At 43.4% G+C, this 27,924-nt stretch overlaps 1 protein-coding gene and 1 long non-coding RNA gene across 6 annotated transcripts in view; one reads left to right on the top strand and one right to left on the bottom strand.

Moving 5' to 3' along the window:
* Positions 1-6,209, bottom strand: part of SAMD12 (sterile alpha motif domain containing 12) — a 398,489-nt gene extending 392,280 nt beyond the window's left edge. Inside the window, exon 1 of one of the 3 annotated variants that reach the window (XM_039227211.1) lies at positions 6,094-6,209. In XM_039227211.1, coding sequence (XP_039083142.1) covers positions 6,094-6,106 — 13 coding nt within the window. In that variant the 5' untranslated portion in view covers positions 6,107-6,209. The remainder of the gene's footprint in view (positions 1-6,093) is intronic. The other 2 variants (XM_039227213.1, XM_039227212.1) reach the window with 2 other exon arrangements.
* A 111-nt stretch (positions 6,210-6,320) lies between these two features.
* The window catches only part of LOC120228666, a 247,575-nt gene continuing 225,971 nt past the window's right edge, over positions 6,321-27,924 (top strand). For all 3 annotated transcript variants that reach the window (XR_005527554.1, XR_005527552.1, XR_005527553.1), the window contains exons 1-2: positions 6,321-6,546; positions 20,014-20,146. This is a non-coding gene — a long non-coding RNA (uncharacterized LOC120228666). The remainder of the gene's footprint in view (positions 6,547-20,013; positions 20,147-27,924) is intronic.

The following is a 27,924-nucleotide window of genomic DNA, read 5'->3' as shown; positions in this document are numbered from 1 at the left end:
GGCAGGTGGCTCCTCCCAGCCTCAATGCCCTTGAAAAAAGTCTGAAGGCAATGAGGCGGCTGCCCCTGGCACCCAACAGCTGCCACCCCTTCATGCTCTTCACTTGGGGAGGCAAGCTGTGCAAGCAGCTTCTTGCACCCACACTTTAGACAAACCAGACTAAATATAGCCAATGCTGCTCTCATGAGCCAGCTCGGAGCTGGGAGTGCTGCTACATTCCACTTCAGCAAACTGGGGAGAAATCAGCTCAATTTACAAGAGAGCAGCTTTCCTCGCTTGCTCCTGTGGTTTCAAAAGGACCATCCACACGATCTGACTGGGCTGTGGGGAGTGCTGAATGTTTGGCCAAGCGGCTAATAGAGCCCATAGGAAAAGTCATGTACCAGATAGGACTTAGGAGCATCCTCATTCACTTTCCTGCCCATAAAGGGTTAAACAACCACAGCATCAGGCCATGGGGGGGGGGGGGGAATCCATTAAGTGGAACATACTCCACATAAGCCCCTATTTTATGCCCTTTCCCGCATTCCCTGCCCATCAATATCCTGGTCCACAGCTCACTTGATGCTACTCCTCTGGCTAGGCTATCCCACCCAGCTCAGAACTGCATGCTCCATTTGTTCTCAGACCTCCCACATCACGTTGTTTGTACTCTTACTTATTAGCACTTCTATCATTCCACCTCATCCGCTTCTTGGTCTCCCTTCAGCAAAGTGATGATGGGAGCGGGTACAGGTAGGCTCAGCCCCTTCTTTGTTAGACTCCTCCCCCCAGATCTCAGTCAAGTTCTCTGCACACAGAAAATGCACAACCTATACGAATGCCAGAGTGTGCAGTTCCCCACCTTTCTCCTAGTTAGAGGCACCACAGGAGACACTCCCTAGAGTTCAAGCACCAGCTTCAGATCCTGGGCTGCCCTCCAGTAGGGCATCTACCATGACTCAGCACAACAGAACATAGCAACAGCGGTGACATTCTACACGATCTCCCCTTATGAACACCAGCCCTCGTTTCTTCTGGCTCCAGGAAGATGAGAGAAAGAAAGGGCCGGGCCAGGCCATGCAAGAGTAGGATTAAACGGACACCCTGTGTGAACTGGCCGAGAGGTCCCGAAGAAGTTACAGGAGTGGCAGGAACCAGCCTCGGCAAGCACGGTGGTGGAGCATTTGAGGCCCCACTTCTCACACTCTGGACAGGAATTTTTGATGACGGGCTTGGATTCACCACTCCCAGGTCTTAAAACAAAGTGATTAATACAAGCTGCTGGTACAGGAAAGTCCGATCTTCTGGGCCAGAGAACAAAATTAAATTTAGAGGAAAAAGAAAAAGGAAAAAAAGACCCCATGGGGATAAGCGAAATGGAAGAGAATCAGGCAGCAGTTAGTTGAACAATAACATCATGATGCACAGAGAAGAACTGGTTACTGAAACTGGTCTACACACTTCTACTGCTTCTACGCCCCACTCTGTAGGTGAACACAGAAGGGAGCTCTCCTCAAGGCTCTAAGGAGCTACTGGGGCAATTAGGAGCAGCCATAACCCTACTAATTCGTTCAGACTTCCCTCGCTCATTAAGCAGAATTCATGAAGGGTCTACCATGGTCCAGGCTGAAGACAGTGCCTACCCGCAGACAGCACCAGCACCACCAACTACAAGAAGGAAACAATGTTCTCAAGAAAAATGTCAGGGGAAAGGGGGTGGGGCTAGCACGGAGGGCCATCTGCCTCCTTGCTTCAGGTTTCACAAGAGGGGAAATCCAACAGGACACTTTGGTCTCTCTCCACCCTCATGGGTTCTTTTCAGAAAGAAGACGACTAGAGACATGCCTATCTATGAAAGGGAACAAAGCATACGTGGCTCTGGCTCGGGTCTCTCTCCGAGTACCACCTGTCTGCTCCTGGCCCCCCAGGGTGTTACAGGGGCAGGTACCTCCGTGAGGGGCAAGGTGCCTGCTTGGGTGCAAGACCGGTAAGTCTGCTTTATCATCCGACCCGAAGCCACAACAACTAACCAACCCAAGGAGTCTTGTAATAAAGACACTGTTATCTCCCGTCGGGAGTCTGTGACTTGGTTCTGAATTCAAGCAGGGCAGAGAGCCATCACTTACAGCAACTTCTCTTTGCTATGAGTGTTTGACTATCTCCCTTCTTTTCCCCAGCTGCTGTCATTATGTATCCTTATAATACCTTGGTGAGGAGCAGTTGTGTTTTTGTTTTGTTTTGTTGTTTTGTTGTTTTTTGTTTTTTTTTTCTCTTGCAGGAGAAAAACTACAGAATCTTGAATGACTTGGAGGCCATTTGATAGCCAGTTTGTTCATTTAGAATAGAAAATCCGGATTCCTTAATACAGATGTCATTTAGAGCATACAACCTTCCATTTGAAATCTTTGGGGAGGTGAGGTGCTGAATATTGGAAGTCATTTTTCTGCCACATGACACACTAGTCTATTACATCTGGAATGGAAACACTACATACAATGCTTATCTACCCTACTTATTTTATGCAGCTCTGAGGATGAAGCAAGCAGGGAAGGAAATGGGAACAAGGAGTAGGAATACCCTTCTCTTGCTTCGGGGCATTTCTACTCCATTCATGAACAAATACTACAGTCCCCTGGGTGCTAGGCACCAATCTTGGAATACAGAGATGAATACAACACTGTCCCTGAGGAGTCCACGTCTTCCCACTCCCTGTATAATAATGTAATCCACTTCTGTTAAAAAAAAAAAAAAAAAATCACCTCATGGACACAATCATCTATACAGTCAGTCCACAGAAAAAGGGTTACTTTGTGGTTTCCACATGTTACCTCCTCCCTAATGGCCCTAGTTTTTCCAGCTCTTTGGGGGTAATTTACTACAATTGTTTGGTTTTGTTCTGTTTTCAAAAGACAATAGTTGTAAATATAATCCCAACCTGAATGCAGACCATGTGCTCTATGGCTGGGAGGCACAACTCTAAGCTGCCCAGCTGCCCATAAATGCAAGGCATGGGTGGCTATGAGGCAAGGGAATAGACACACGATGTTGTAATTAAATTCAGAGAAGAAAACATAACCCAGGGCAGCCATAAAACATAGGGCACCTCTTTATCATCTCAAACTCAAGGCTACAGGTTCAACAAAGCGAATGAGCTCCCTATCTGTTCTTAACACTTTTAATACTTTTAACACTTTACACTTAACACAAGGTCAAGCTTACTTAAGCAAACAGGTTACACATGGTAAAACAAAACACCTTCTACTTTGCTAATTAGACTTGTGTAAGTGAAAATTCAGAATACAAAACATGCCAAATAGTGAAGCTTTTATTTTTTTTTTTTTAAAGGATAGGAGTACAAAAACATTTGCTGAGGACCTATGTTCTAAGTACCGTCCTATTAGCTCTCCTTTCACTAAATCCTCTCCACTTTGCTGGGAAGCACACAGTAGTGGGTCCTTTTTCCCAGATTCGGAAACTAAAGTTCAGAGGTTAAGTAACACATATTGTATTTTCTATTCCAGTTCCTCTGGCAAAATTCCTTCTTCTCACAATCAGTGTTTCTCAACAAGCTTAGGGACACTGGTTGCTACCTAGTTTAGGGTTGTGAACTTTATATGGGATAGCCATGCACCGAGGGACATACAGCAGCCCCGGCCTATGGACAAAAAACAATAGCAGCCCCAATATATCCTAGTCATGTGCTAGGAAAACCATTTCTCCTCAGATGAGAACTACTGCTCTAAAAAAGAATCTAAAAGATTCTTTGAGCATCAGGACAAAAATACTGAAGAGAGGGGTACTTCCTTTAAGAGTCTCTCATACCCTTAAATCTTTCAGAAAGTCCCTGATTTTATGGCACTTGGGCTCCTAGGAAAGCCCCATGCACACTTATGAGTCAGTTATAGAAGTGGCCATGAATTTATTTCCCATACATTCCAGAAGCATTTACTGAGTACGTACTATGGGTCCGGTACTGTGCTATTGGCTGGGAGTACAAGGTCCAACACTCAAGGGGTTAGTCAGTTATACTCTATTGCGAGGTTAACTTTGGAAAAGTTAAAATAGGTGTAAGCACAGGTACTAGGGAAACTTAGTGCAGAAGGCGCCTCCCATAGACTAGGGCAGAGAGCTGGGAAGGCAGGTTCACAGAGAGAGTGAAGTTTTCCCTGAGCCTTGAAAGATCAGGTGAGAACAGCCAGGAAGAGCCCAGTCTAGGCTGGGCAAACAGCCTTTCCAGAAACTGAGCTAGGAATCCTATTTGCAGCCCAACTTGAAACTACTTCCTTCATTCCTCAGGTTGAGACCTCATTGTGATTCAAACTCAGGATCTCCTGTTTACTAGACAAGCCCTTGAACCAACAAATCTCTACAAATAAATAAAAATAAGCCTCTGCAGTCCACATGTACTTCATTCCAAAGCCCTTGTTTTTGCAAGGTCTGATTTTGCTGGTATAATAACCCATCAGACAAGAAATATGACTAATTTTATACTTCTTACAGTGAACAGGAAATTCTTTTCTAATGCACTGTGGACTGGCAACCAGTGGGAGTGTCTCTCACTTGGAAACACAGAAGAGTGAAAAGAGGATAATCCAGGTCATCTGAAGGGTGAGGCAGAAGGGGTGCCAGCAGGTCAACTTACCCTTGACCTGAAGCTCAGGATGAGCCTTATCTTCTTTTAGCTTTTTTTCCCCACTCATATGAAGCCTTGTTTCACTTATCAACTGTAACAAGGCAGAAAGCCAGGTTCTCACCTTATTAGTATATTTGCACAGGAAGTTTAGAAACCTCTTTCGCTGTTTATTTTTTCCAAACCATGTATGTTATATATGTAATATAGAAACCATATACGTGAGTATATTAATAAACAGGTAACTAAAAGTAGCCAACTGGGGAGCTCTGAACCTCAGCCCAAAGGCAATAGGTTTTTGAGTTAAGGTATTGAGCCCAGAAACTGGGTTGACGCTACTTCAGGTGGTTAAATAATTATAATGAGAACAGGAGTCAGAGTAGTTCAATTGTTCTCTCCTGGGGCAGGAAGGGGCGAGGGAAGCAGGGCCCTGTGGCTCCCTCTGGCTTCTAGTGACACAGAACGGGCTCATTTCCCCTTGGCAAGGAGCCAGATGTGGCTGGCCGCCATGCCCTCCTTTCCCTGCCCCAGTTCCCCTCTTACCTGAGCCACACTCAGGAACCTTAACTCTGCAGGTAACTTCAGTCCCATGATTATTGCATTTGTATCATTCAGGCACACTTTGACCTCTAATTTGACATCACGAACACATCTGGTGCATGTATATTTCCCCATTAACTACCCTGCACACACAAAAAGTCTTGTGTCCCACGGGAAGAGATTCTGAAGTGAAACCTCGGGAAACCTCCTGTCCCTCGCTTTCTAACAGGAGGTTCAGGGGAGACCCTATCGTAGAGCCCAAACTGCAAAGCCAAAAGGCCAAAATCATGCTAGAAAAGAGGAAGGTGATCTTCAAAGAAAAAGATTCAACCAAACGGAAGAGGTTGGCTGTTCTTTTTTATTCCTGCCTGATTCCATTTCTTTTTTGTAAACTTTGCTAACCCCCGGGATGGTCGTAAAAACAGACAGGTGGAGGGGCACCTCCACCCTCTGGGTACATCTGCTGCCACGGCTGCCGGGTGCGCACGATAGGGGCCCTGGACCCAATGGAAGTCCATGCTTCCCGATGACGCACCCGGCCGGGGGTCCTCTCCCACGTGGGGGGGGCAGAACGAGCATTCCCAGTCCCGTGGCCACCCGGCCGGCCCCGGTGACAGGGGACAGCGAAAGGGACACCTCGGAGCCGAGACCTCACGCCTGTCTCTCCGGCTTTCCCACTTCCAACATATCGTTTCGCAGCAGGGGTACGGTTTGCCTCCAATCCCAAAGTCCTGCGCACCTACATGTCTTTCCAAAGCAACTGAAGAAAGCGCCTATTCGCCTTCCGACGCTCAGGTGAGTGCCAGGAGGTGTAGGAGGAAAGGGCCCGCTCGCCACCACCCTCTTTCCTCTCCTCCCCACGTTCCCCGCGATTCAACAGGGATGTGTGTATTGGGGTGCGCGGGTTAAGAGGGAGCTTAAAATGCCCAAGCGTCCCTTACCTTCCACAGCCATTCTCCTAGAGCTTCCCTAACGCATGCATAATTTTCTCAGCCGAGGTACTCCTCCTGCCCCGCTCTCCCCCCTCCTCGCGCTTTCGCCTAAATATTCTGCGCTCATCTGCTCCAGGACCAACCTGCCGCGGTCACGCAAAGCGAGGCTGCCGGCTCGGCTCCGCGCAGGGCGGCCCGGGAAGTGTAGTTCTCTTACTTCCCTCCGACCCGGGAGAGCACCCCGAATCCTCCGCGGGGGACTGCTGCGTCTCCACACGCAGACGGCAGCGCGGGTCTCAGCCGGCCCAGGCAGAAGAATCTCTCCTGGGGGGCGTCTCGCGGGCAGAGCCAGCGACCCCCGGACGTAGCGAGGACTACACTTCCCAAGATGCCGTGCGCTGGGTTTCGTTCGGCGCTGAATAGAGACCCGAGATTGAGCTCTTCGCTGACAATTGGAAGTGGGTAAGCACCTGGCAGGCAGGGTGGCGCGGAGGCCAGGCAGGTAGGGTCTGTGGGGGGATCTTCTGGGCTAGTTCGTCGGCGTGCTTGGCCAGCCGTTTAGTGAGGAGGGCAGAGCCCCTGCCTGGCCGTGGTTCCCACCTGGGCCAGAGAGCCGCTGCCCGGAGTGCGGTTCAAACTTGTTCCTCTGCGCCCTGGAATACGTGGGGTTCTGGAGATTCCCGCCAGGTGATATAGCCGTCGTGTGATCCAAGTGGCGCAGGTGGATCAACACTTCAAATGGGGGTGGGGGGTGGCTTAAAAATCCTAAACAGGCATCAGCCTCAAGGGGTTACTGAGAACCAAATCTAGGAACCAGAATCCCACCTGAGATGTCAGATGAAGGAACTCTGCCTTGCTTCCCAACTAGCAAGCTTGCAGCTTGTTTGGCCTGGGAGCCAGTTGGCCGTCTGTGATGGGGCCTAAAAATCAACAGCGCTTGAGAATTAGTGTCCTTTCAACTTCTGACCCTGTGTCCTAACTCCAGGCGTTGGGTTGCTATAAGCAGACAGGAGAAAGAATCACGCGGAGGGCAATAGAATTCCAGAGCTGGTAAATACTGATAAAAATGACGTTCCGAAGGCTTTTTATTCCCCCCCCTCCCTGCATGTGGAAATGTAGATGAGGTTATGGCTGCTAGAGATAAGGGAATGGTCTTGGGGGGAAAATCTGATTCAGGACTGCAGTGAGACTCTTAAAGGTCTTCAGCTTGGAAATTGGAATGGTTCCATGAGGTTAGATATATCTCTATCTCTGTCTAAAAACCACTGTGGAAAATAACTCGAAGGAAGTATAAAGATTTGATTCTTCCCAAAAGATGACTAGTTAGATTTTGTCTGTCTTGGTCATGTTGTTTTGTTGTGTTTTGTTTTGTTTTTTATTAATTTTGTTCCTGAGGGTGTACAATGCACACCTGCTTTTCTGGCCAGGGAGTATGTGCCTAGTCCTGCTATCTGGTAATATGGCTGTGTCTGGGTGCACATATTTTTTTTCCTTTCTCTTTTTCCCCCCTCCCGGTGTCTTTAAAATACTTTAAAAATACTTGTGTGTAACCATAACATGCCATGGATGATACTTTAACTGAGTCCATAGAGCTGTGTGCAAATCAAACCCAAGGCTTCCATCTTTGGTATAGTAGGCAGAGACCTTTTCAGTGAGATGCAGCGGGTATTCACTGTAAAATCATTTTTCCAACTTAATACGCAACCAAACACGTTAAAATCTGGGAGGAACGAGGGGCACCTGGCTGGTTCAGTTGGTGGAGCACGTGACTCTTGATCTCAGGGTTGTAAGTTTGAGCTCCATGTTGGGTTAGAGATTACTTAAAAATATATGGAAAAAACTGAAATCTGGGTGCTTCTCTCCCCTTTCATATATGTAACACCCCCAAAGCATTAAGTCTTTCCCTAGAATGTTTGAAAAAGAAAGCCATGGGACAGGCAATATCAGTGGTTCTTGACCTTGTCTGTGCACTAGTCTTTTCCAAGCACACATTTTTAAGCTTCAAGTTAATCTCACAGAATCTGAATTTCTGAGTGTTTGGATAGGGACAATTAAGTTTTTAAAACTCACAGGTGATTCTATGTGCAGTAAAAGTGAAAAATCATTAGTCTGTTTTTAAGCTTTTAAGGATCTGGGTGATACTAAAATGTAAAAGTCGCTGGGGGTACTGGGTGGCTCAGTCGGTTGAGTGTCCAACTTGGGTTCATGTCGTGATCTCAAGGTTTGTAAGTTCGAGCCCTGCCTCGGGCTCTATGTTGACAGCTCAGAGTCTGGAGCCTGCTTCACTGAAATCCATTTTTAATTTAAAAACTTTACTTCAACCCAAATATTTAAGATCTTTTTCAATTGATCTGCATTCTTGTTTGAGTTTCACTTTTAGTATAAATGTAAATAAGATGTGAAGGAAGTATTAGTTTAACCAATAAGAAATAGCCAATACTGAATTTCTTTCTTTCTTTCTTTCTTTCTTTCTTTCTTTCTTTCTTTCTTTCTTTCTCTTTTTTTTTTTTTTTAACCTAGAAATAGAGCAGTATCATATGGTTCAACCTAATGAAGGATATGCAGAAGTTAAGTTGAGGTTTTCATTTCTGGTCGATCACTTGGGGGGTAGGGGGAAACAATTCCCACTAGAGTGGACAAAAGGAAAAGACAGAAAATACCAACTCTTGGCAAGACTGTGAAGCAGTAAGGAATCATAAATACTGATGGTGTTTTGTGAATTGACACAACCACTTTGGAAAACCATTCGGCCTATTAAGTTCAATATATGCTTATCCTGTGATCCAGTAGCTCCACATGTAGGTGTATAGCAGACAGACATGCATACACATCTCCAAAAGACATACACAGGAATGTTTGGCTATATTATTTGTAATAGCTACAAACTGGAAATAGCCCAGATGTTAACCAACAAGAGACAAATGAGTTGTGGTATAAACAGACCAACTTGTACTGCGGTGAGCAAACTATGGCCCGCGGACCAAATATGGCCTGCTGCCTATCTCTGTCTTGTTCATGAGCTAAGTTTGGTTTTCACGTGTTTAAATGGTTGGGGGGAAAAGAATATGTTGTGACTTGTGAAAATTATGTAGGAGTACCTACATAATCACTTCGTTTTTGCTTTTTGGCCCGTTAAACCTAAAATATTTCCTATCTGTCCCTTACAGAAAAAAGTTTTACCAAATCCTACAATAAAGTAATGGAAATGAATGAATTACAACTGCATAAAACAACAAAGATAAACCATGTGCATTAGGTATCTATTGCTGGTAACAAATCCCCCCAAAATTCAGTGGCTTAAAGTAACACCGTTTTGTTATCTCAACGTCTGTGGGAAAGAGATTTGGGCACAGCTAATCTGGGATTTCTGCTTCATGGTTTTTTGTTTTTTGTTTTAATTTTTTGAGAGACAGGGAGGAAGAGAGAGAGAGAGCACACATGCAAGCCAGGGAGAGGCAGAAAGAGAGGGAGAGCGAAATCCCAAGTAATCTCTGCACTGTCAGTGCAGAGCCCAATGCAGGGCCTGAACCCATAAACTGTGAGATCATAACCTGAGCTAAAACCAAGAGTCAGACACTTAACCAACTGAGCCACCCAGGTGCCCCATTTCATGGTCTTTTATAGGCTGCAATCAAGGTGTTGGCTGGGCCAAAGTCATCTGAAGGCTCACCTTGGGAAGGATAAGCTTCCAAGTTCACATGGTCATTTGCAAAACTCACTTCCTCACAGGCTGTTGGGTGGAAGGCCTTAGTTCTTTGCTGGCTGTTGGCCAGAGGCCATCCTCAGTACTTTGCCACAAGAGCCTTTCCAACATGGCAGTCTGCTTCATGGAAACACACAAGCTAAGAAAGCAAAATAGAGTTTGCTAGCAAGATGGACGTCACAACCTTTTTTTTTTTTTTTTTTTACCTAATCATAGAAGTCCCATCCCTTCAATGTTTCATGCTTTATTGGTTAGATATAAGTTACTCAAGGGGAGGTTGTAAATATCAGGAGGTTGGATCATTGGGAGTCATCTTAGAGCCTGCCTACCACAACACACAGGCAGGATGTTAAAAAAAAGCCAGATGTTAAAAAAGAGATACATATTATGTGATTCCATTTTATATAAAATTCAAAAACTGGACAAAATAAATCTATGGCATTAGAAGTCAGAATAGTGGTTCCCCTATGTGTATGAAGTGGGGAGTATAAGAGCAGAGAATGGTTAGAAACTGGAAGGCCCGGGGCGCCTGGGTGGCTTAGTCGGTTAAGCGTCCGACTTTCGCTTAGGGCATGATCTCACGGGTCGTGGGTTCGAGCCCCGCGTCGGGCTCTGTGCTGACTGCCAGCTCAGAGCCTGGAGCCTGTTTCAGTCTGTGACTCCCTCTCTCTCTGACCCTCCCCTGCTCATGCTGTCTCTCTCTCTCTCTCTCCTAGAATAAATAAAACATTTAAAAAAAAAAAAAAAAAAAGAAACTGGAAGGCCCATGAGGGCATCTGGGATGCTGGGATATGGTGATTCTTGAGCTTCCTGCTGTCTACACATACGTATCATGTTTGTGAAAAGGTATTAAACCATATGTATCTGATTTGTGGAAGTGTGTATGTGTGTGAGAGATATTCCAATGAAAATTTATAAGAGGTAATATATGTAGATTCAGTTAAACATGATAAATGACCCATCCATCAACCATTCTCTGATTTTCTATGCCTTCTCTTTCTTTGTCACAGTAATGTGGCAGTTGATGCCCTTCCATTTAATAAGTTAGGTTTTGAGGACCTACTAAGTGCCAGGCACTTGTCTAGATGCTTATAATATATGGTAGGCTGAATTTCTAGAAATGACTCTCAGGATTCCATATCATTATCCCCTGACCTCATGTATGTAATGAGTCATTCCTCCTGTGATTGTGTTATGTTAAAAGGCGCAGTTGACTTTAAAAGCAGAAGACTATCCAGCTGGGCCTAATATAATCAATCAAGAAAGCATTTTCTCCTACTGGTAGCAAAAGAGGAAGGCAGAAGAGGAACTCAAAGAGATTCTAGGCATAGAGAAGATTCAACACACAGGTTACTCCTTTCAAGAGAGAGGTGTGTAAGTAGGAATACAAGTGGTCCCTGGCAGACAGCGGCAAGGATTCTGGATTCTGCTAACAACTTGAATGAGTATAGAAATGGATTTTTCCCCAGAGACTTCAGATAAGTCTTCAACCCACCTAACACTTTGACTTAGGCCTTGTAAAACCTGAACATAGAACACAAGTGAGCCCACACATCCCTCTTAGCAACAGAACTGTGAGCTAGTAAATCAATATGGTCTTAAGGTGCTAAATGTACTTCTTTTCTTTTTTTTTAATTTTTCTTTTTTGAAAGAAAGATGGAGAGAGTAAGTAGGAGAGGGGCAGAGAGAAAGGGGGCATGAGAATCCCAAGCAGGCTCCACACTGTCAGCATGGAGCCCAGTGCGGGGCTGCACCTCAAGATCATGACCTGGGCCAAAACCAAGAGTTGGACACTTAACCAACTGAGCACCCCTAAATGTGCTTACTTTCTATTTGTTAATCTGTTTAGTTTGTTACACAGCAATAGGAACTAATACAGGGTGCATCCTGGACTCAGCAGAGAGTTATATGGGACCTGTTTTTGTGGGTGGGGACAGTTTTTAAAAAATGATTTTAATGCTGTAAAGGAAATCAGAATCTCTGGAGGTAGGACTCTCATCCCCAGCATTTTTTTTTATTTCTCAAGTTTTTTAAGTACTTCAGGAGATTCTAATTGGAAGCTGCTATTGAGCACTCTTGTTAAAGAGGAAGAGACCAAAATGCCTGGTTAAGGAGAGATATTTGGCATTCCCCTCTATCACATGTTCCATTGACTTCTCACTGAGTCTTGTCATGGCATCTTGCAACATATCTCTTGAATGTGGGCTTCCTCTCCATCCCCTCTGCTACCCTGCTGGAGGAGTCAGACATGGGTTTCATTTAAATAACATAAGTGCTTCCCCTGACTCCATGAGGACAGGCATGGACTCTGGTTTTGCTTGCCTTCTATGTTTTGGCCACTAGTAGAGTGTTTGCCACGTAACAAGTACTTAATACACATAGCATGTATTTATAAATGGTGACTGATTGAAGGAGTACATGAATAAACTACTTGATCATGATTAGGTCTACTTTTTCCCCAGTGAAGCTTCAAGTTAATATTTTGTTTTTGTTTGTTGTAATGTTCCACACTGGTAGAAGTAGATATTTCTACACTTGGGGTCAATTCAAAAATGACTTAGAGACAAGTTAATCTGAGCCTTCTCATTTCACAGTTGGGGCAGAGAAAAAGCATGGCCAGGTTGCACCATGGTAGAACAATGTCTAGAACCCAGGTCCAGGCAAAGGCTTTTTTTTTTTTTTTTTTTTAACAGGGTGGGGGAGTTTGGAAGACTCCTGTTGCTTTAGGCTTGTCTTGGTTGCCATGTGAGGAGGCTGGGGAAGCTGCACTTCTTGCTGTATAGGTGGGGTAGATTGGGGTAGACCTGCCTCAGACTGAAGGGTCAGTGGCCACCTGAGGGACAGCCATTCTCATCGTAATGACAGAGGAACAAGAGGGCAAAAAGAAGCATCAAGACTCAGAGCTGGGGCATGTTCACTTCTTCTCCCTTGTCATTTGTCAATATAAATCACATGGCCAATCTCATCGTCAAGGCATGAGGAAATATACTTTGCCCATGAGGAAGCCGTGGCAGAGATGCAGATGAGGGGAAGGATGAAACATTGGGTTACTCAATCTCCACAGTGGTGTGTATGAGTCTCTTCTGGTTGCGATAACAAAGTGCCACCAGCTGGGTGACTTAAAACAACAAAAATTTATCCTTTCACACCCTGGAGAGTAGACGTCTGAAATCAAAGTATTGGCAGGACCATACTTCCTCTGAAGTCTCTAGGGAAGAATCTTCTCTTCTTCCTAGTTTCTAGTGTTACTGCAGTGTTTAGATCCCTTGGTGTGTTGCTACATCACTCTGATCTTTGCCTCTGTCATCACATGGTCTTGTTCCTCCTGAGTATGTCTCTGACTTTTTAAATCACTCTTCCTTATAAGAGCACCAGTCATTAGATTCAGGGCCAACCCTAACCCAGTATTACCTCTCCTTAATTTGATTGCCTTTGCAAAGACATTATTCCCAGATAAGGTCACATTCACAAATATGTGGGGTTAGGAATTCTACACAATTATTTTGGGGACACAATTCAACCCAACCCACAACAAACAGACCAAAATCCTGTACTGTCTTTTATAAACTAGAGCAGCTGTTCTCAAAGTCTGGGTCCAGGACCCACAGAAAGAACATCAGCTGGGAAGTGGTTAAAAGTTCAAAGTCTTGGGCCCCAACACAGACCTACGGAATCATAAACTAGTGGGGTAAGACCCAGCAATCTGTGGTGTGACAGATTCTTCAGGTGACTTTAATTCATGCTAGAGTTGGAGAACCACCTACCATAGCAGGCAGTAGAAGCTAGGCTTTGCAAAAAGGTAATATTGGCCATTGTTGTTAACAAGGAGTGAGAGGTAGGACCCAATCCCAGTTGGGTGTCCATATGGGTGTGTTTCTGAGTATATAGCGTTGTTGGAATAAGTGATGGTGAAAGTAATTACTCATAAGAAAGCAGGTGTTGGAAGTAGAGTGGGTTTAACTAATCGCTTGAGTAATAAGAATATAATTCTAAGGACTCCAGGTCCTCCTTGCTTCATGGATCAGAGGCTTTGACAAAGCACTGTTCCTATACCCAAAAGTCATCACTGAATTTTCATTTCCTGTGGGTGTGAGAAAGCTGGGAGGAGTCCTCAGAGCTCGTTCCGGAATCTGCAGCATGAGCTACACTGGGGAGAATCCATGAAAAGAACGTAGTCAAGGTGCTGTGCACAGTGTTCAGTGCACTTGCGGAATTGATTATTACGAAAGACTGACTGCTGACTCCACACTTCTGTCTTCAACCAGTTCTGGAGAAGAAAGTATGTGCAGGGGTGAGAAAGAAAACATGCCACAGTTTGGTACAGCATTTCAGGCGTGACACATTGGAAGTCAGTTTACTAGTGGGGTCCCATTTAATGCACAACTGAATTTAACAAAGAGAGTCAGCACTTAGATAGGGTTAGATTCTCAAGTAAAAACAGAGTAAAAATCAGGAATGGGCAACTTTGTTCTTAAAAATACCTTACATTGTTCCTTGAAATAGGGCATGGAATTTTATGTATACAGTCCTATCAAGTAATTCGCTAGCACACCAAACTTAGAGAACATAAATGAAAGACTACAAGGAGAAAACTTTATGCAGATGTTTGTATATTGAAAACATTCTGCCTTTGAAATAAATTCCTCATTCTGAATGTGGGGGGTGGATAGGCTGTTCCAGACTTTTTCTTTTGGACTCTAATACCTTAATATGCTCTTTGGTTTTTTGAGGATTAAATGAGGAAATTAAAATTCCCATCTTAGAGGTAGGTCTCCAAAGAAATGGGAGTTTGTTCAATAAATTTAACCTACCTACATGAATCAAACATCATGGAGTGGTTACAATTTGCCAGAAATTCTAAGTACTTTAACTATGTGCAGACATTCTGGCTCTGAAGGCCATGTGCTGGACTCCCGTACTATGCTGCCTTTCTATTTTTGCACATATTCTGTCTCTGCTATATGCAGTTTTGGCGAGTGGCTAAATTTGGGGGGTTAATTTGTTAAATAGATAACTGATCCTCAAAAAGCCCCTGACACAGATAAATTGTTCTCCATTTTATAGATGAGCAAATCAAGGGCAGGGACATGACTTTGTTTAATTTACCCAGCTGGTATGTGGTGAGAGGCAGACTTCTTTTTTTTTTTTTTTTTATTTTTAAAATGTTTTATTTATTTCTAGGAGAGAAAGAGAGAGATAGCGTGAGCAGGGGAGGGTCAGAGAGAGAGGGAATCACAGACTGAAACAGGCTCCAGGCTCTGAGCTGGCAGTCAGCACAGAGCCCGACGCGGGGCTCGAACCCACGAACCGCGAGATCATGACCTAAGCGAAAGTCGGACGCTTAACCGACTAAGCCACCCAGGCGCCCCGAGAGGCAGACTTCTAAAGTCAGAACATGGAGGAGGATACACTGATATCAGGTGTGGGCTCAAAGAAGTGCCCTCCCCCCAACCCTGATGCCTCTTTCCTTGAAGGGCGGCAAGAAATATGGATAAAACTTCTGCAGCCTTTCTTTTCAGAAGCATGCTCTATGCTTTCTTATTTTCCCAGAGGCAGAAAAAACAGCATATTGTGTTGTCTCAAAAGAAAAGAATGGAGTTGAGCCTTTGTGGTTAGAGAGGAGAAAAGTCCATCAGTTGTCAGAAAGTCAGAGTCAGGGGAATTTGTGCAGCCGGGGCCCGATAAAAGGCACTGCAGGTGCCGATGACAGATTACTGTCCTCATAAACCTGAAGGCATGATCTAGGGCTCAATCCTAATGTCTGCCAAACTCAAAGAAGTTAAAGAAAAATGAGACATGGTAGATGATTTAGATTGCACCTGCGAGAGAAAGGATGTAGCGCACCCAAGATGTGCCTTGTGAGATAAGGCGAGCATTAGCATAGAGAAGCCCCAGATTTGCCTTCTCCTTGCTTTTTCCAGCCCATGATAACTGTTAGAGAAGCATGTGGCATGTGAAAGTTATTTCCTTGAGGTCTGATTTTGTTCGGGAATCCTAAGGGCTCGAAATGTAAATCTTATGAGCGCAGGGGATATTATCAGCTAATTTTTCCCCATGGTTTTAAATGCTAATGGCATAGCGATGCAGTGTGTATTTGTTAAGGTCTCTCTGCATTCCTCATACAACTCTTCTTGGGTTGTATGGACTCTTGGATTGATGTGGGTGGGAGGTGGGAGTGGGTCCTCCTTTCCCAACCCCTGGGCTAGTCTCAGGAAGAAAACAAACCCGACCACGAAGCCTCTCTGAGGCCCATTTCCTTATGCTGCTGCCTTACATGTGCTGTATGTATTGTTGACTTTGCCCCTGAAGGCACAGTGATGGAGTAGTAATACCCTGGAAACTATAGATCTGAGTTTGAAGTCTGCCTCTCAACACATACCAGCTGGGTGAATTGAAGCAAAGTCACATCTCTGCCCTTGACTTGCTCATCTATAAAGTGGAGAACAATTTATCTGTGTCAGGGACTTTTTGAGGATCTATCTAACAAATTAACTACCCCCAAATTTAGTGACTTAAAATAATTTGTCAGCTCATAGAATTCTGTGGTTCCAGGAATCTGAGAGCAACTTATCTCGATGATTTCCAGCACAGTGTTTCTCATGAGGTTGCAGTCAAGATGGTGGCCAGGGCTGCCATCATCCAAAGGCTTGACTGGGGGTGGAGGACTTGCTTCCATGGTGTCTCCCTCACATAATTGGCAAGTTCGTGCTGGCTCTTGGCAGGAGGCCTCAGTGCCTACAATGTAGATGTCTTCACAAGACTGCTGGGTTTTTCCTCACAAATGACAGCTGACTTCCCCACAGAGTCATCCAAGAAAGCCAGGAGAGGTCACATGCCTTTTGTGATCTGGTCTTGGAAGTCACAGATCATCCCTCTTGCCTATTCTACTTGCTAGAAGGAAGCCACTTGGTCCAACCTTCACTCAAAGGGAGGAGAATCAGGCTCTATTTTTTGAAAGGAGTGTCTAAGAATTTGTCTAAGAATATTTTAATTCACCGCAGGAGATAGCATAAGTAAAATTCTTAGAAAAAATAACTATTGAATAAGTGAACGCAGTTAGTATTTGAAGGCTTTAAAAAAGTACCTGGTTCCACTCCATCTCTCTAGTCGCTAGCACAATAGTTTGTGTGCAGTGGCCATCTTAAGTAAGGAGATAATTATTATATAATTAATTAAATAAGAAGCTAAATTTGTTGTTTGCTTTGTGTCCAGTGTTGTGCTAAGCATTTTTGATAGAAAAACTCATTCCATCTTCACAATATCCTTGGGAAATGGACATTATCATTATCTCAATTTTTAGATGGAAAAACTGAAGTGTGCACAGACAAGTTGGGCAATTTGTTGGATGTTAACATATGGAGGAGTGTGACAGAGCCTAGATATGGTCTCTGTCAGCTCCAGGATGCAGCCTTTAACTACCAAAGGATGGGTCTTGTCATAAATCAAGACCTCTAAAATTATTTATGTGAAATATTCCTGCCTCTGAAACCTGTTATCCAGGAATATTTTGAGAGCAGGAGAAAATGATACTTGAATTGTGAGGTCTGTATCTTGAGGCACTTCTCTCAGATCTAAAATGTTCTAAAAATTCCCAGCCAAAATTTCACAGCAGGAAGCATGGGAATTCCTCCCCCACACTCTTCCTTTCTCCATTACTTGGTAAAACATGCCAACAGCCTCTGCTTTCTTCTGGTCTGCTTTTTAGGTTTCTGCTAGAAAGTTGGATGTTTGGATGTCCAAAGGCTGAATACAAGTTTAAAGACCAAAGTAGATGATCTTAAAGCTCATTTCCTGCCCTAAAGTTTTATGATTACAAGAGTCCTCCTTCTTCTTGGATCCCATTCTCATAGAAATTAGTGACAGGGTCTGCTCAATTTGTCCTCAACAATGACACTCTTGACCCTCCTTTTTCTGTCCCTTAGCCACTGTCCTCATTCTACACCCGATAAGACTGGGATGGAAGCATTGTAACACGGTCTTTTTTTTTAAATTTTTTTTAATGTTTTATTTCTAGGAGAGAGAGAGAGAGAGAGACAGCGTGAGCAGGGGAGGGTCAGAGAGAGAGGGAGTCACAGACTCTGAAACAGGCTCCAGGCTCTGAGCTGGCAGTCAGCACAGAGTCCGACGCGAGGCTCGATCCCACGAACCGCAAGATCATGACCTAAGTGAAAGTCGGACGCTTAACCGACTGAGCCACCCAGGCGTCCCACATTGTAACACGGTCTTAACAGGGCCAACATCTCCAGACGTTTTTATGATCACATAAAAACTGATCATATAACTCTCCAAGAATATCCTCTCTGCTTATACCACACTACTGTTAAAAAAAAAAATAATAATAAGCCCTTTAGGGGTGCCTGGGTGGCTCAGTCAGTTGAGCATCTGACTTTGGCTCAGGTCATGACCTCACTGTTTGTGCGTTTGAGGCCCACACTGGCCTCTATATTTATAGCTCAGAGCCTGGACCCTGCTTCAGATTCTGTGTCTCCCTCTCTCTGCCCCTCCACTGTACATGCTCTGTCTCTCTCTTTCTCTCTCTCAAAAATAAATAAACATTAATTTTTTTTTTTTTTAAAAGACCTTCAGTTGGCTGTGTAGCAGTCCTCACATGGGGTACCATTGATACTAGTAGATACTGAGAGAGAGTTTTTGGAGAATGTGGTCTTAAAAGAAATCAGGCAGTTTTCTTCACTAATACAAATTCCTGAAGACTTTGATATGTTGAGGTGTGAATTTTCCTGGGGAGAGAGAGAATGTAACCCAAGGAATTTGGTCTCTTGGGTTCGTTGTGGGCAAGCACAAGCTTCACATCATGAAACTCTCTTGAATTATCCATTTGATAGCTGTTTCTTACCCCTGGGGTTCTTCCCTGACACATCTCATTTGGTGATGGGCCCCTACTCATGATACTGCACCTGAGCACATGGAAGTCCAGAAGGCATTCCTCAATAGAATGTTGTTCTAGATCCCAACCCTCTGCCTCCTCAGAATCACCACTTTAGAGTATCAAGCTATGTGGATACATGTATACACATACATAACTTTCTTTGCTGAAGGACTGGGTAATTTTTTTAAGTTTAGTTATTTATTTTGAGAGAGGGGGGAGAGAGAGAGAGAGAGAGAGAGAATCCCAAGTAGGCTCTACACTCAGTGTAGAGTGGTACACAGGGCTTAATCTCACAAACCATGAGATCATGACCTAAGCTGAAATCAAGAGTGGACACTTAACCAACTGAGCCACCCAGGTGCCCCAGGACTGGGATTTTAAAGGGAATTGACTCACAGATGTTTTTAGGAGATAGAAGCTACTCTGCATGATACTATAATAGTAGGTAAATGTTATTACAGATTTATTCAAACCAATAGAATATACAACACTAAGAATGAACCTTAATGTAAACTAGGGACTTTGGGTGATAATAATGTATCAGGGTAGGTTCATCAGTCATAGCAAATGTACATTATGGTGGAGAATTTTGATAATGGGGGAGGCTATGTATGTGTGGGGACAGAGCGTATGTGAGGATTCTCTGTACCCTCAGCCCAATTTTTCTGTGAACCTAAAACTGCTCTAAAAAAATAAAGTATGTTTATAAAGAAAAAAAAAAATAGAGCCAAGTACTCAATATAACTTCCCCAGGGTCCAAATGTGTGTGTATTGACTGAGAAGTCCACCCTTTCTCAGATGTGTCCTCTTTAAATACCTCTACAGTTTCTAATTTAACTTCCCGATCCCTGGTTTTGCCCCTATGTCCTGGAGAGTCTTGTCTTCTGGATTTCTCCACTGTAACTCTATTCATGTTCTGGAAAATGTTAACCTTTACCCATTAGGACCTTCCAGGACTCATTGTGATTTCCCTTATTAAGACATTTCCCCAAGTCCAAGCCACTGAGTTCAGTGTAAAATCCTAGAGCTTTTACTTGGACAATCAGTATTTTCTTCTGATGACCCAAAGGGCTGCAGAGTGGTTCAGGAGGAGGGGGTCATGATGCTTCATTCAGCATCATTCAGGTAGGCATGTATCCTCCATGGCAGGGCTGTTAGGGGGTCTTCCTGAAGATACTCCTTTTAAAAAAAAGCCTCTTTAGATCTGTTAGAACAGCACATAGCTCTTCATAAAGTTATTTTAATTCTCAGGAAGAACATCGTACCTCTAAACCATAATGAAAAACAGTGTTTTTTTAACTGCTTTGTAATTTGCCACATAATTTTTTTCTTCCTGCAGAGTAATGTTACATTCCCTTGATGCTTCTAGCTTGTATCGCTTTGGACCTGATGGCTAAAGAAAGGAGCCATCAGCCTCCAGAAGACTGCTCCCTTGGCCATAAGAGAGAACATTGGAAGGACCATTCAAGCCAGTAAGTAGTCAGGCCCTGTGTTGGACGCTAGAGATGGAAACATGAGTGATATAAATTTTCTGCTCTGAGAGTTGGCTTTAAAAAGGCACTTGTCCATTGGTTGTTCATATGCCGGATACATTTTGAGCACCTACTATGTGCCAGGAACTGTTCTGGAGATGAGGACTGTTTTTGACTGGGTTCCCTGGGAATAGACTGAGACTGGTGAATTGTGTGCAGTTGGTTTACTGGGGAATATTTTGAGGAGAGATATCTGAATGAAAGAGAGGATAGCAGGACAAGGCAGAGATAGAAGCAGGTGCTCCATGGGCTTGCAGCTGAGGCTCCATCCAATCTTACCAGGAGTGCTAGAGCTACCCCTTTAGAGCTGTCTCAAAATGGAAAGGAGGCCAGGCCTTTGTGTGCCAATGTGACCCGGTAGTTGGTGGCCCAGTGTCCCTCAGAGTGGCCTGTGGCTGCAGGGAAGGAAGTTCTTTGCAGCCTGGGGCAATGCCTGGCAAAGGACTTGGCTTTGAGCCATCAGTTATCAGTATCCCCAGGAGCCAGGAGATGGGAAGAAATCTGTGCAAGAATACAACATCCACTACTGGGATATACCAGGAACAAAGATCCATTCATGCTCTCAGGGAGTTGATGGTGTAGTTGATGAGCCAGAGCAGCAAATAGATAAGTAAAAGTGCAAATAGGAAAGTCAAAAAGGCAGTAAGTGGTATGAAGATGCAGAGCAAGAGCACCTAACCCCATCCTAGGGGTCCTGAGAAGGATCCCCAAAGGAGGTGAGGACGATGAAGAGACAGGACATGTGAAGGCCGTGGGTATGGGAGCCATAACAGAAGGCATCTTCCCAGAGTGAGAACTTGGCACAGGGGGCCTTATGTAGCTAGGAATGGCTGGAGGAAAAAGTGTGGCATGAGTGGTGGTGCAAGGTCTGGCAAAGGAGCGGAGCAAGGCCTTGAACCTGAGCCTGAAAGAGCAGGGACACCTGGTCCAGCAGCTGGGGGTTTTATCCTGATGATCCTGACAATCACAGGTCCCAGCAGGTAGTTACATCATAACATTTGCACTTCAGGAAGATCATTCTGGCTGCAATGTGGAGAAAGGAATCGAGATAAAAGCCACACAGGGGGCCCCTACGAGTGACCATGTGGGCTCCTAGTTCATTAGTTTCCAGTGAGAAATGATAGTGACTTAAAATGGAGGCATGTCAGGTGGGTTGGAGAGAAATGGATGGATTTGAGCGATATTAAGGAAGCAGAATCCATAAGACTTGACTGATTGGATATGGGTCTTTAGGGAAAAAGAGGAGTCAACCCCAGATTTGTCTTTGAGCTGCAGCAGGCTGGCAGTGGTGTGAAGGATGAATCTGAGAGACTGTCAGGCTGAAACAAGGGAACCAATTAGAGCCATGATAAACAATGTAGTTTTGTACAGGGACCCATTCAGGGAAAAAAAAAAAAAAAGTTTGTGACCATATCCATTTCAATCAAATGAAAATAACTTTATAGAATTCTATTAAAATAATATGTATAACCTTCTAACTTAAATTATCTTTGTTAAAAGAATGTCAGTGAGTTGGGGCATCTGGGTGGCTTAGTCGGTTAAGCGTCCGACTTTCGCTTAGGTCATGATCTCGCGGTTCGTGGGTTCGAGCCCTGCGTCGGGCTCTGTGCTGACTGCCTGCTCAGAGCCTGGAGCCTGTTTTGGAGTCTGTGACTCCCTCTCTCTCTGACCCTCCCCTGCTCACACTGTCTCTCTCTCTCTCTCCTAGAAATAAATAAAACATTAAAAAATTAAAAAAATAAAAAAGAATGTCAGTGAGAAAATGGTCCATGCTTCTAGCCACTTAAATATTAATATCTGTGCCAAGTTGACACATAGCACCATGGAAGCAGCTTGTCAAGTTTTGGTTCCTATTCATGAGGTGCTTTGGACCTCACAAAGAACATTCTAGAGTATGTTCCTTTTTTTATCCTAGAGGCAACCTTGCAGGTAGGAATTATTACTTATTCAATACACAGAAGCAGAAATGGAGAAAGAAGGGAAATGACTTCACTTGCCACATGGCAAAGTTGAGTCTAGGATGTTCATTCCATTCAGTGCATCATTTCCTGACGCAGCAGCCCTATGTGCCAGGCATCACACAGATGAAATCAATGTGCTGGCTCCCTGCTTCTTTTAGCAACCTGGTCTTCACTCTTTGCTGACTGCAGGGTTGTCTGTCTGCTTAGGAGCAGAGAGGCTGAGATGGGCAGAGAATGCCTTGTGACCAGGAAGCCTCCACAACGCCAATTTCTCCTGAAGGGGCAGGCCACCTGAGCATTCTTGCTACCTTACTGCATTCAGGCCACTTCTGAGGGCCCCGGCCCAGGGCTCTCCTGTGAGGCAGGCTTTGGCTTTCAGTTACTTGGAGAGCAAGGGCTGGGCAAGTCACAGGTGACACCTCCAGATGTGGATCCCCATGCTTTGTAGGGTCCAAAATTCTTCCAACCAAGTTGAACTTGGTTTCTGGGTTGTATGTTGTAGCAAGATGAACTCGATGTAGCCAAAAGAACCTCTCTTCCTAAATCAGTGATACTGTAACCTCCAGGGTTAGAAGGCTGTGCCCCTAGCTGGAGCAGGGGAGAGGAAAGGAGGCAAGGAGAGGAAAGGTGGGGAAGGGAAGGGGAGGTCTCTTGTTCTGAAACTGCCCCTTCAGTCTCCAGTCTCTGGCCACACAGCTCCTTTTTGTCAGCAATTGCAGTATCAATGAGAAAGGAGCTAGGGTTTCTTAATCTAGCAATTTAGAAATTAAAGATGCAATTAAATATGATTACGAATAAGCTTGACATAGATTTTCTGAATATAAACACTCATGTACAGATGCACACATTTATTCACTAGTCTCTCTACAAGCACTTTGTTGTCTTTTTTTCCCAGCTTTATTGGGCTGTAATTGATGTATAACATTATGTAAGTTTGACGTACAATGTGTTGATTTGATATACTTAAAAATTGCAAAGTGATTACTGCAATAGTGTTAGCTAACACCTCCATCACATCACGTAATTACCATTTGTGTGTGTGGTAAGAACATTTAATATCCGCTTTTATAGTAACTTTCAAGTTTATAATGCAGCATTAGTAGCTATAGTCGCCATTCTGTACTTTAGATCTCCAGAATGTATTTGTCTTATAACTGGAAGTTTGTGCCCTTTGAACAACATCTCCTCAATTTCCCACTGTTCTCCAGCCCCTGGTCACTACCACTCCACTCTCTGTTCCTATGAGCTTAGCTTTTTCAGATTCCCTATGTAGTTGATTACCATTCAGTGCTTATCCTTCTCTGGCTTATTTCTCTCAGCATAATGCCCCCAAAGTCCATCCCTATTGTCATAAATAGCAGAAATTCCTTCTTTCTCATGGCTGAATAATATTCCGTTGTGTATGTGAGTGTGTGTATGCATATGTACATACACATATGTGTCTTCATATACATGATGGACACTTAGTTGTTTCCGTATTTTGGCTGCTGTGAATAATGCCACAATGACCATGGGAAAAGCAGTGTGTAGTTTTGATTTCCATGGGTGGTGCCATGGGTTTTGGTGTTAACCTTTTCCTCTGAAGCCCACCTCTATCCTGAACTGCCTTATCTACTTCCAGAGACCCATGACAATGGTCTTTGAAATGACAATCAAATTGAGCAGAAAACTGCTCTTAGCATTAGAAATACTGACTATCCACAGTCACAGAATGCCTCTCATCTTAGTGGCAAAAGTAAGAGTAGTATTATACACAGCTACCATCTATTTATTGAACATTTATTATCAACCACACTCTGCTAAGTGCTTTACACATGCTAACTCAATATGTTGGGATTCAATTCTATTACGATATCAGGATTTTGTGACTTTTATGGCAATAAGTTACTCATTATCACACCTCTTTTTTCACTAACTTTATCTAGTTCTTTGAATTGTATCCTCTATGCAGGACTCAAAATGCCAATTTTGTACCATTATCTATACCCTCTGTGATGTAGGGAAGATCCTCTTACATATTTATACTTTTCATATGGGCGTATCAAAATGCATTGCCTTCTATATTGTTTTTCCAGTGCTGCTCCTGCTCCTGAAGACCATATCTGACTCCCTAGAATCTTCCTGAAGGACATGTCTTAGGTCATACAATCTTCTAAAGGCAGTGGTTCTCAATAATTTCCCCCCTCTGATGCTATCCTATAGTTATAGGCACATTTTGGCCAAATGCCCAACTAAAAGGCTGTCTCATAAGAATGTGGAAGAGGCAACACAGGCTGCAGATGACCTGTGATTCCCAGCATGACCCAGTGACACCTCTGTCACTCTGCCCTTGAAGCATATGCAACACTGTAATATAATTGGAACAATTTTAAGTGCATTCAAATTTGTTTACTTTCAGGTCACTATGAATTTTATCACATAAACACACAATGCCAAAAAAAAATGTCATACTTATATGTATAAAGTCTTGGAGAGACTTCTAGAATAAAACTACTGGAAATAATAAGTGAGTTCATCAAGGTCACAGAATACAAGATCGATTTGTAAAAATCAATTGTAATTTTATATACTGACAATGAGCAATCTGAAAATGAGATTTAGAAAACAGGTTCATTCACAGTCGCACCACAAAGAATAAAATACTTAGGAATAAGTTGTACGCTGAAAATTATAAAACATTGGCGACAAAAATTAAAGAAGATGCAAACAAATGGAGAATCATTCAATGTTTGGGAATGGAAGATGTTAATTCTCCTGCACTGCTATTCCAGCCCTTAGGGATTTTGCTGCCTCTGTCCTGGGCCATCCTGTGAGCCAGAAGCTGGGCCAGAGCTGGTTTCTCCAGATGCAGATCTTGGTGCTTTGTAAAAGTTCAGAAGTGTTCATTGAAATTGGTTTCCTAGTCATCCGTTGTAGTCAAATGAACTAATTGTAGATAAGTGAGGCACCTGTACATTCTGAGTGAACCGATACTGTCACCATCCATGGTCACAGGGGCTCAAAAAACACCATTAATCAAATGAAAGGACAAGCTACAGACTGGTTTGCAAAAGATTTTTCAAACCATATATTTCATAAAGGACTTTTGTCCGGAATATATAAAAACTCTTTTAATAATAAGACGGACAATCCATTTAACCCATAGGCACAATATTTGAATCGACTTTTTCACTAGAGAAGATATACGAAGGGCTCATAAGTACCTGAAGGGATGCTCAACATCATTAGACATTAGGGAAATGCAAATGAAAACCACAATGGCTATAATAAAAAAGAGACAAAAGTAAGTGTTGAGGAGGGTGTGAAGAAACTGGAACTTACGCACATTGCTGATAGGAAGTAAAATGGTGCAATCGCTTTGGAAGACAGGTTCTCAGTCTCTTAAAAAGTTACCATATGAGGGGCACCCATGTGGCTCAGTTGGTTGAGCCTCTGACTCTTGATTTTGACTCAGATCATAATCCCAGGATCGTGGGATTGAGCCCTCTGAGTATGGTGCCTGCTTAAGATTCTCTCTCTCTTTCTCTCTGTCTCTTTCTCTCTCTCTCTCTCTCTCTCCCCCATCACCTACCCCTCTCCCCTGCTCATGTGCCCATACTCTGTCTCCCTAAAATAAAAAATTTTTAAAAATTAAAAAAAATTTAAAAGCTACCATATGAGTCAGCAATTTCACACTTAGGTATCTACCCAAGAAAAAAGAAAATATAATACACAAAACTTAAGTGAATGTTCACAGTGTTATTATAACACAGAAACCTCAGACTAGATCCAAATGTCCATCAACATGAAAATGTGTAAACAAAATGTGGTATAATCACACACTGGAATACTCTTGAGTAATAAAAAGAATGGACCTCCTCATATACACTACAACATGGAGGAGCCTCAAGACCGCTATACTAACTGAGGGAATCCAGAAACTAAAGATTACACATCATATAATTCTTTCTACAGAAAGCCCAGGAGGCAATCTATAGAGACTAAAGCAGATCAGCAGTTGCTGGGGGTGCTCTGGGAATTGACCGTAAACAGACACAGGAGTGGGAAGGAAGGAGTCTGAGGGGCCCTAGAGTGATGACAACATTTTAAAACTGGTTTGTGGTAACATTTGCACATCTATATACTTTTGCTAAAAATCATTGACTTATACTCTTATAATGAGTGAATTCTAAGAATATTACACCCTGGTATAGTTATTAAAATAAAAATTATCAGCACAGAATGAAGAGTGGGAGGTTCAGATGAAACAAGTTTAGCAATATATTGATATTTCTTGAGACTAGATAATAGTTAATGAGGTTTCATTATATATTTTTTCTTTTTGCCCTTTGTACCTATTAAAAATATTCATAATAAAAATTTAAAAAGAAATGATAAACAAGGGTAATGTCACTTTTCTTTATTGTTTAAGTGAAATGAAGTCGGACTCAGTCTTTATATCACAAGGCTGAAGAAAATTAAATCTCAGTCATTGCAGAGGCCCCTTGCTAAGGATCACTCAGCATTTTGGGAGGCTCATGTGGTGCCCAAGGTCTTCAGGCAATCAGGGTCATGGTGATATGACTGCTCTCTGGTATGAATTACTCTTAAGAAAGAAGTCAGCAAATGAATCAAGAAGATGTGGTATATCTATACAATGGAATACTACATGGCAATGAGAAAGAATAAAATCTGGCCATTTGTAGCAACATGGATGGAGCTCGAGGGTATTATGCTGAGCAAAATAAGTCAGACAAAGAAAGACAGATACCATATGTTTTTACTTATAAGTGGAACAGGAGAAACTTAACAGAGGACCATTAACCAGAGGAGGAGGAGAAGGGAAAAAAGTAGTTGGGGAAAGAGAGGGAGGCAAACCATGAGAGACTCTTGAATACTGAGAACAGGGCTAATGGGGATGGGGGAGAGGGGAGGGGGGGTAATGGGCACAGAGGAGGGCACTTGTTGGGATGAGCACTGGGTGTTATATGGAAACCAACTTGACAATAAACTATGAAATAATAAATAAATTAAATAAATAAATAAATCGAAAAAGAAAGAAAGCATATCCTTCTGGTTTAGAATCCTGGGCTGTCATCCCCTCTGAGTCTTGATCCATTTGTACCCAAGGAGAGGTATGACTTTTTGACAGTGGGGTGAACCATAGACCTGCATCCTCTTTTCTGCTGTGAGAATAACTTCTCCCGGCTCAATCAGCTTTCTAATCTGAATGTCTTCTCTGGATTTAGTCTTTCACAATGGCCAGGAAAAAAGTTCATCTTGGGGCACTTGGGTGGCTCAGTCAGTTGAGCATCCAACTCTTGATTTTCGCTCAGGTCGTGATCCCAGAGTCATGGGATTGAGCCCTGCATCATGTTCCATGCTGAGCATGGAGCCTGCTTGAGATTCTCTCTCTCTCTCTCTCTCTCTCTCTCTCTCTCTCTCTCTCTCTCTCTTTCTCTCTCTCTCCCTCTCTCTTTCTTTGCCCCTGCCCTGCTCAGGAGCTGCTACTTTAGGGCCCTAAAGTATGGATTCAAAAAATATTCTTTGACTTTAATACATGTGTGTACATGCATACACATGTAGGTATGTGTGTAAAGTACAAATATAATATGCAACTACCTCATCTTTTCAAATTCAGCTTCAATGTGCAAGGCTCAGTGCAGTCACTTATTTAGTCATTCAAAAAACAAATATTTTTGAGCCCCTCCAGGTAATGACAGGCTGTGTTTGCGGCACTGGAAACACAGCACTGAACAAAGCCAACAAAGGGTCTGC

The sequence above is a fragment of the Hyaena hyaena genome, unplaced genomic scaffold (assembly GCF_003009895.1).
Source record: "Hyaena hyaena isolate Hyena2069 unplaced genomic scaffold, ASM300989v1 scaffold_26, whole genome shotgun sequence".
Classification (NCBI taxonomy): Eukaryota; Metazoa; Chordata; class Mammalia; order Carnivora; family Hyaenidae; genus Hyaena; species Hyaena hyaena.
The sequence above is the reverse complement of the archived record's forward strand: the minus strand, read 5'-3'. Positions and strand labels throughout refer to the sequence as shown.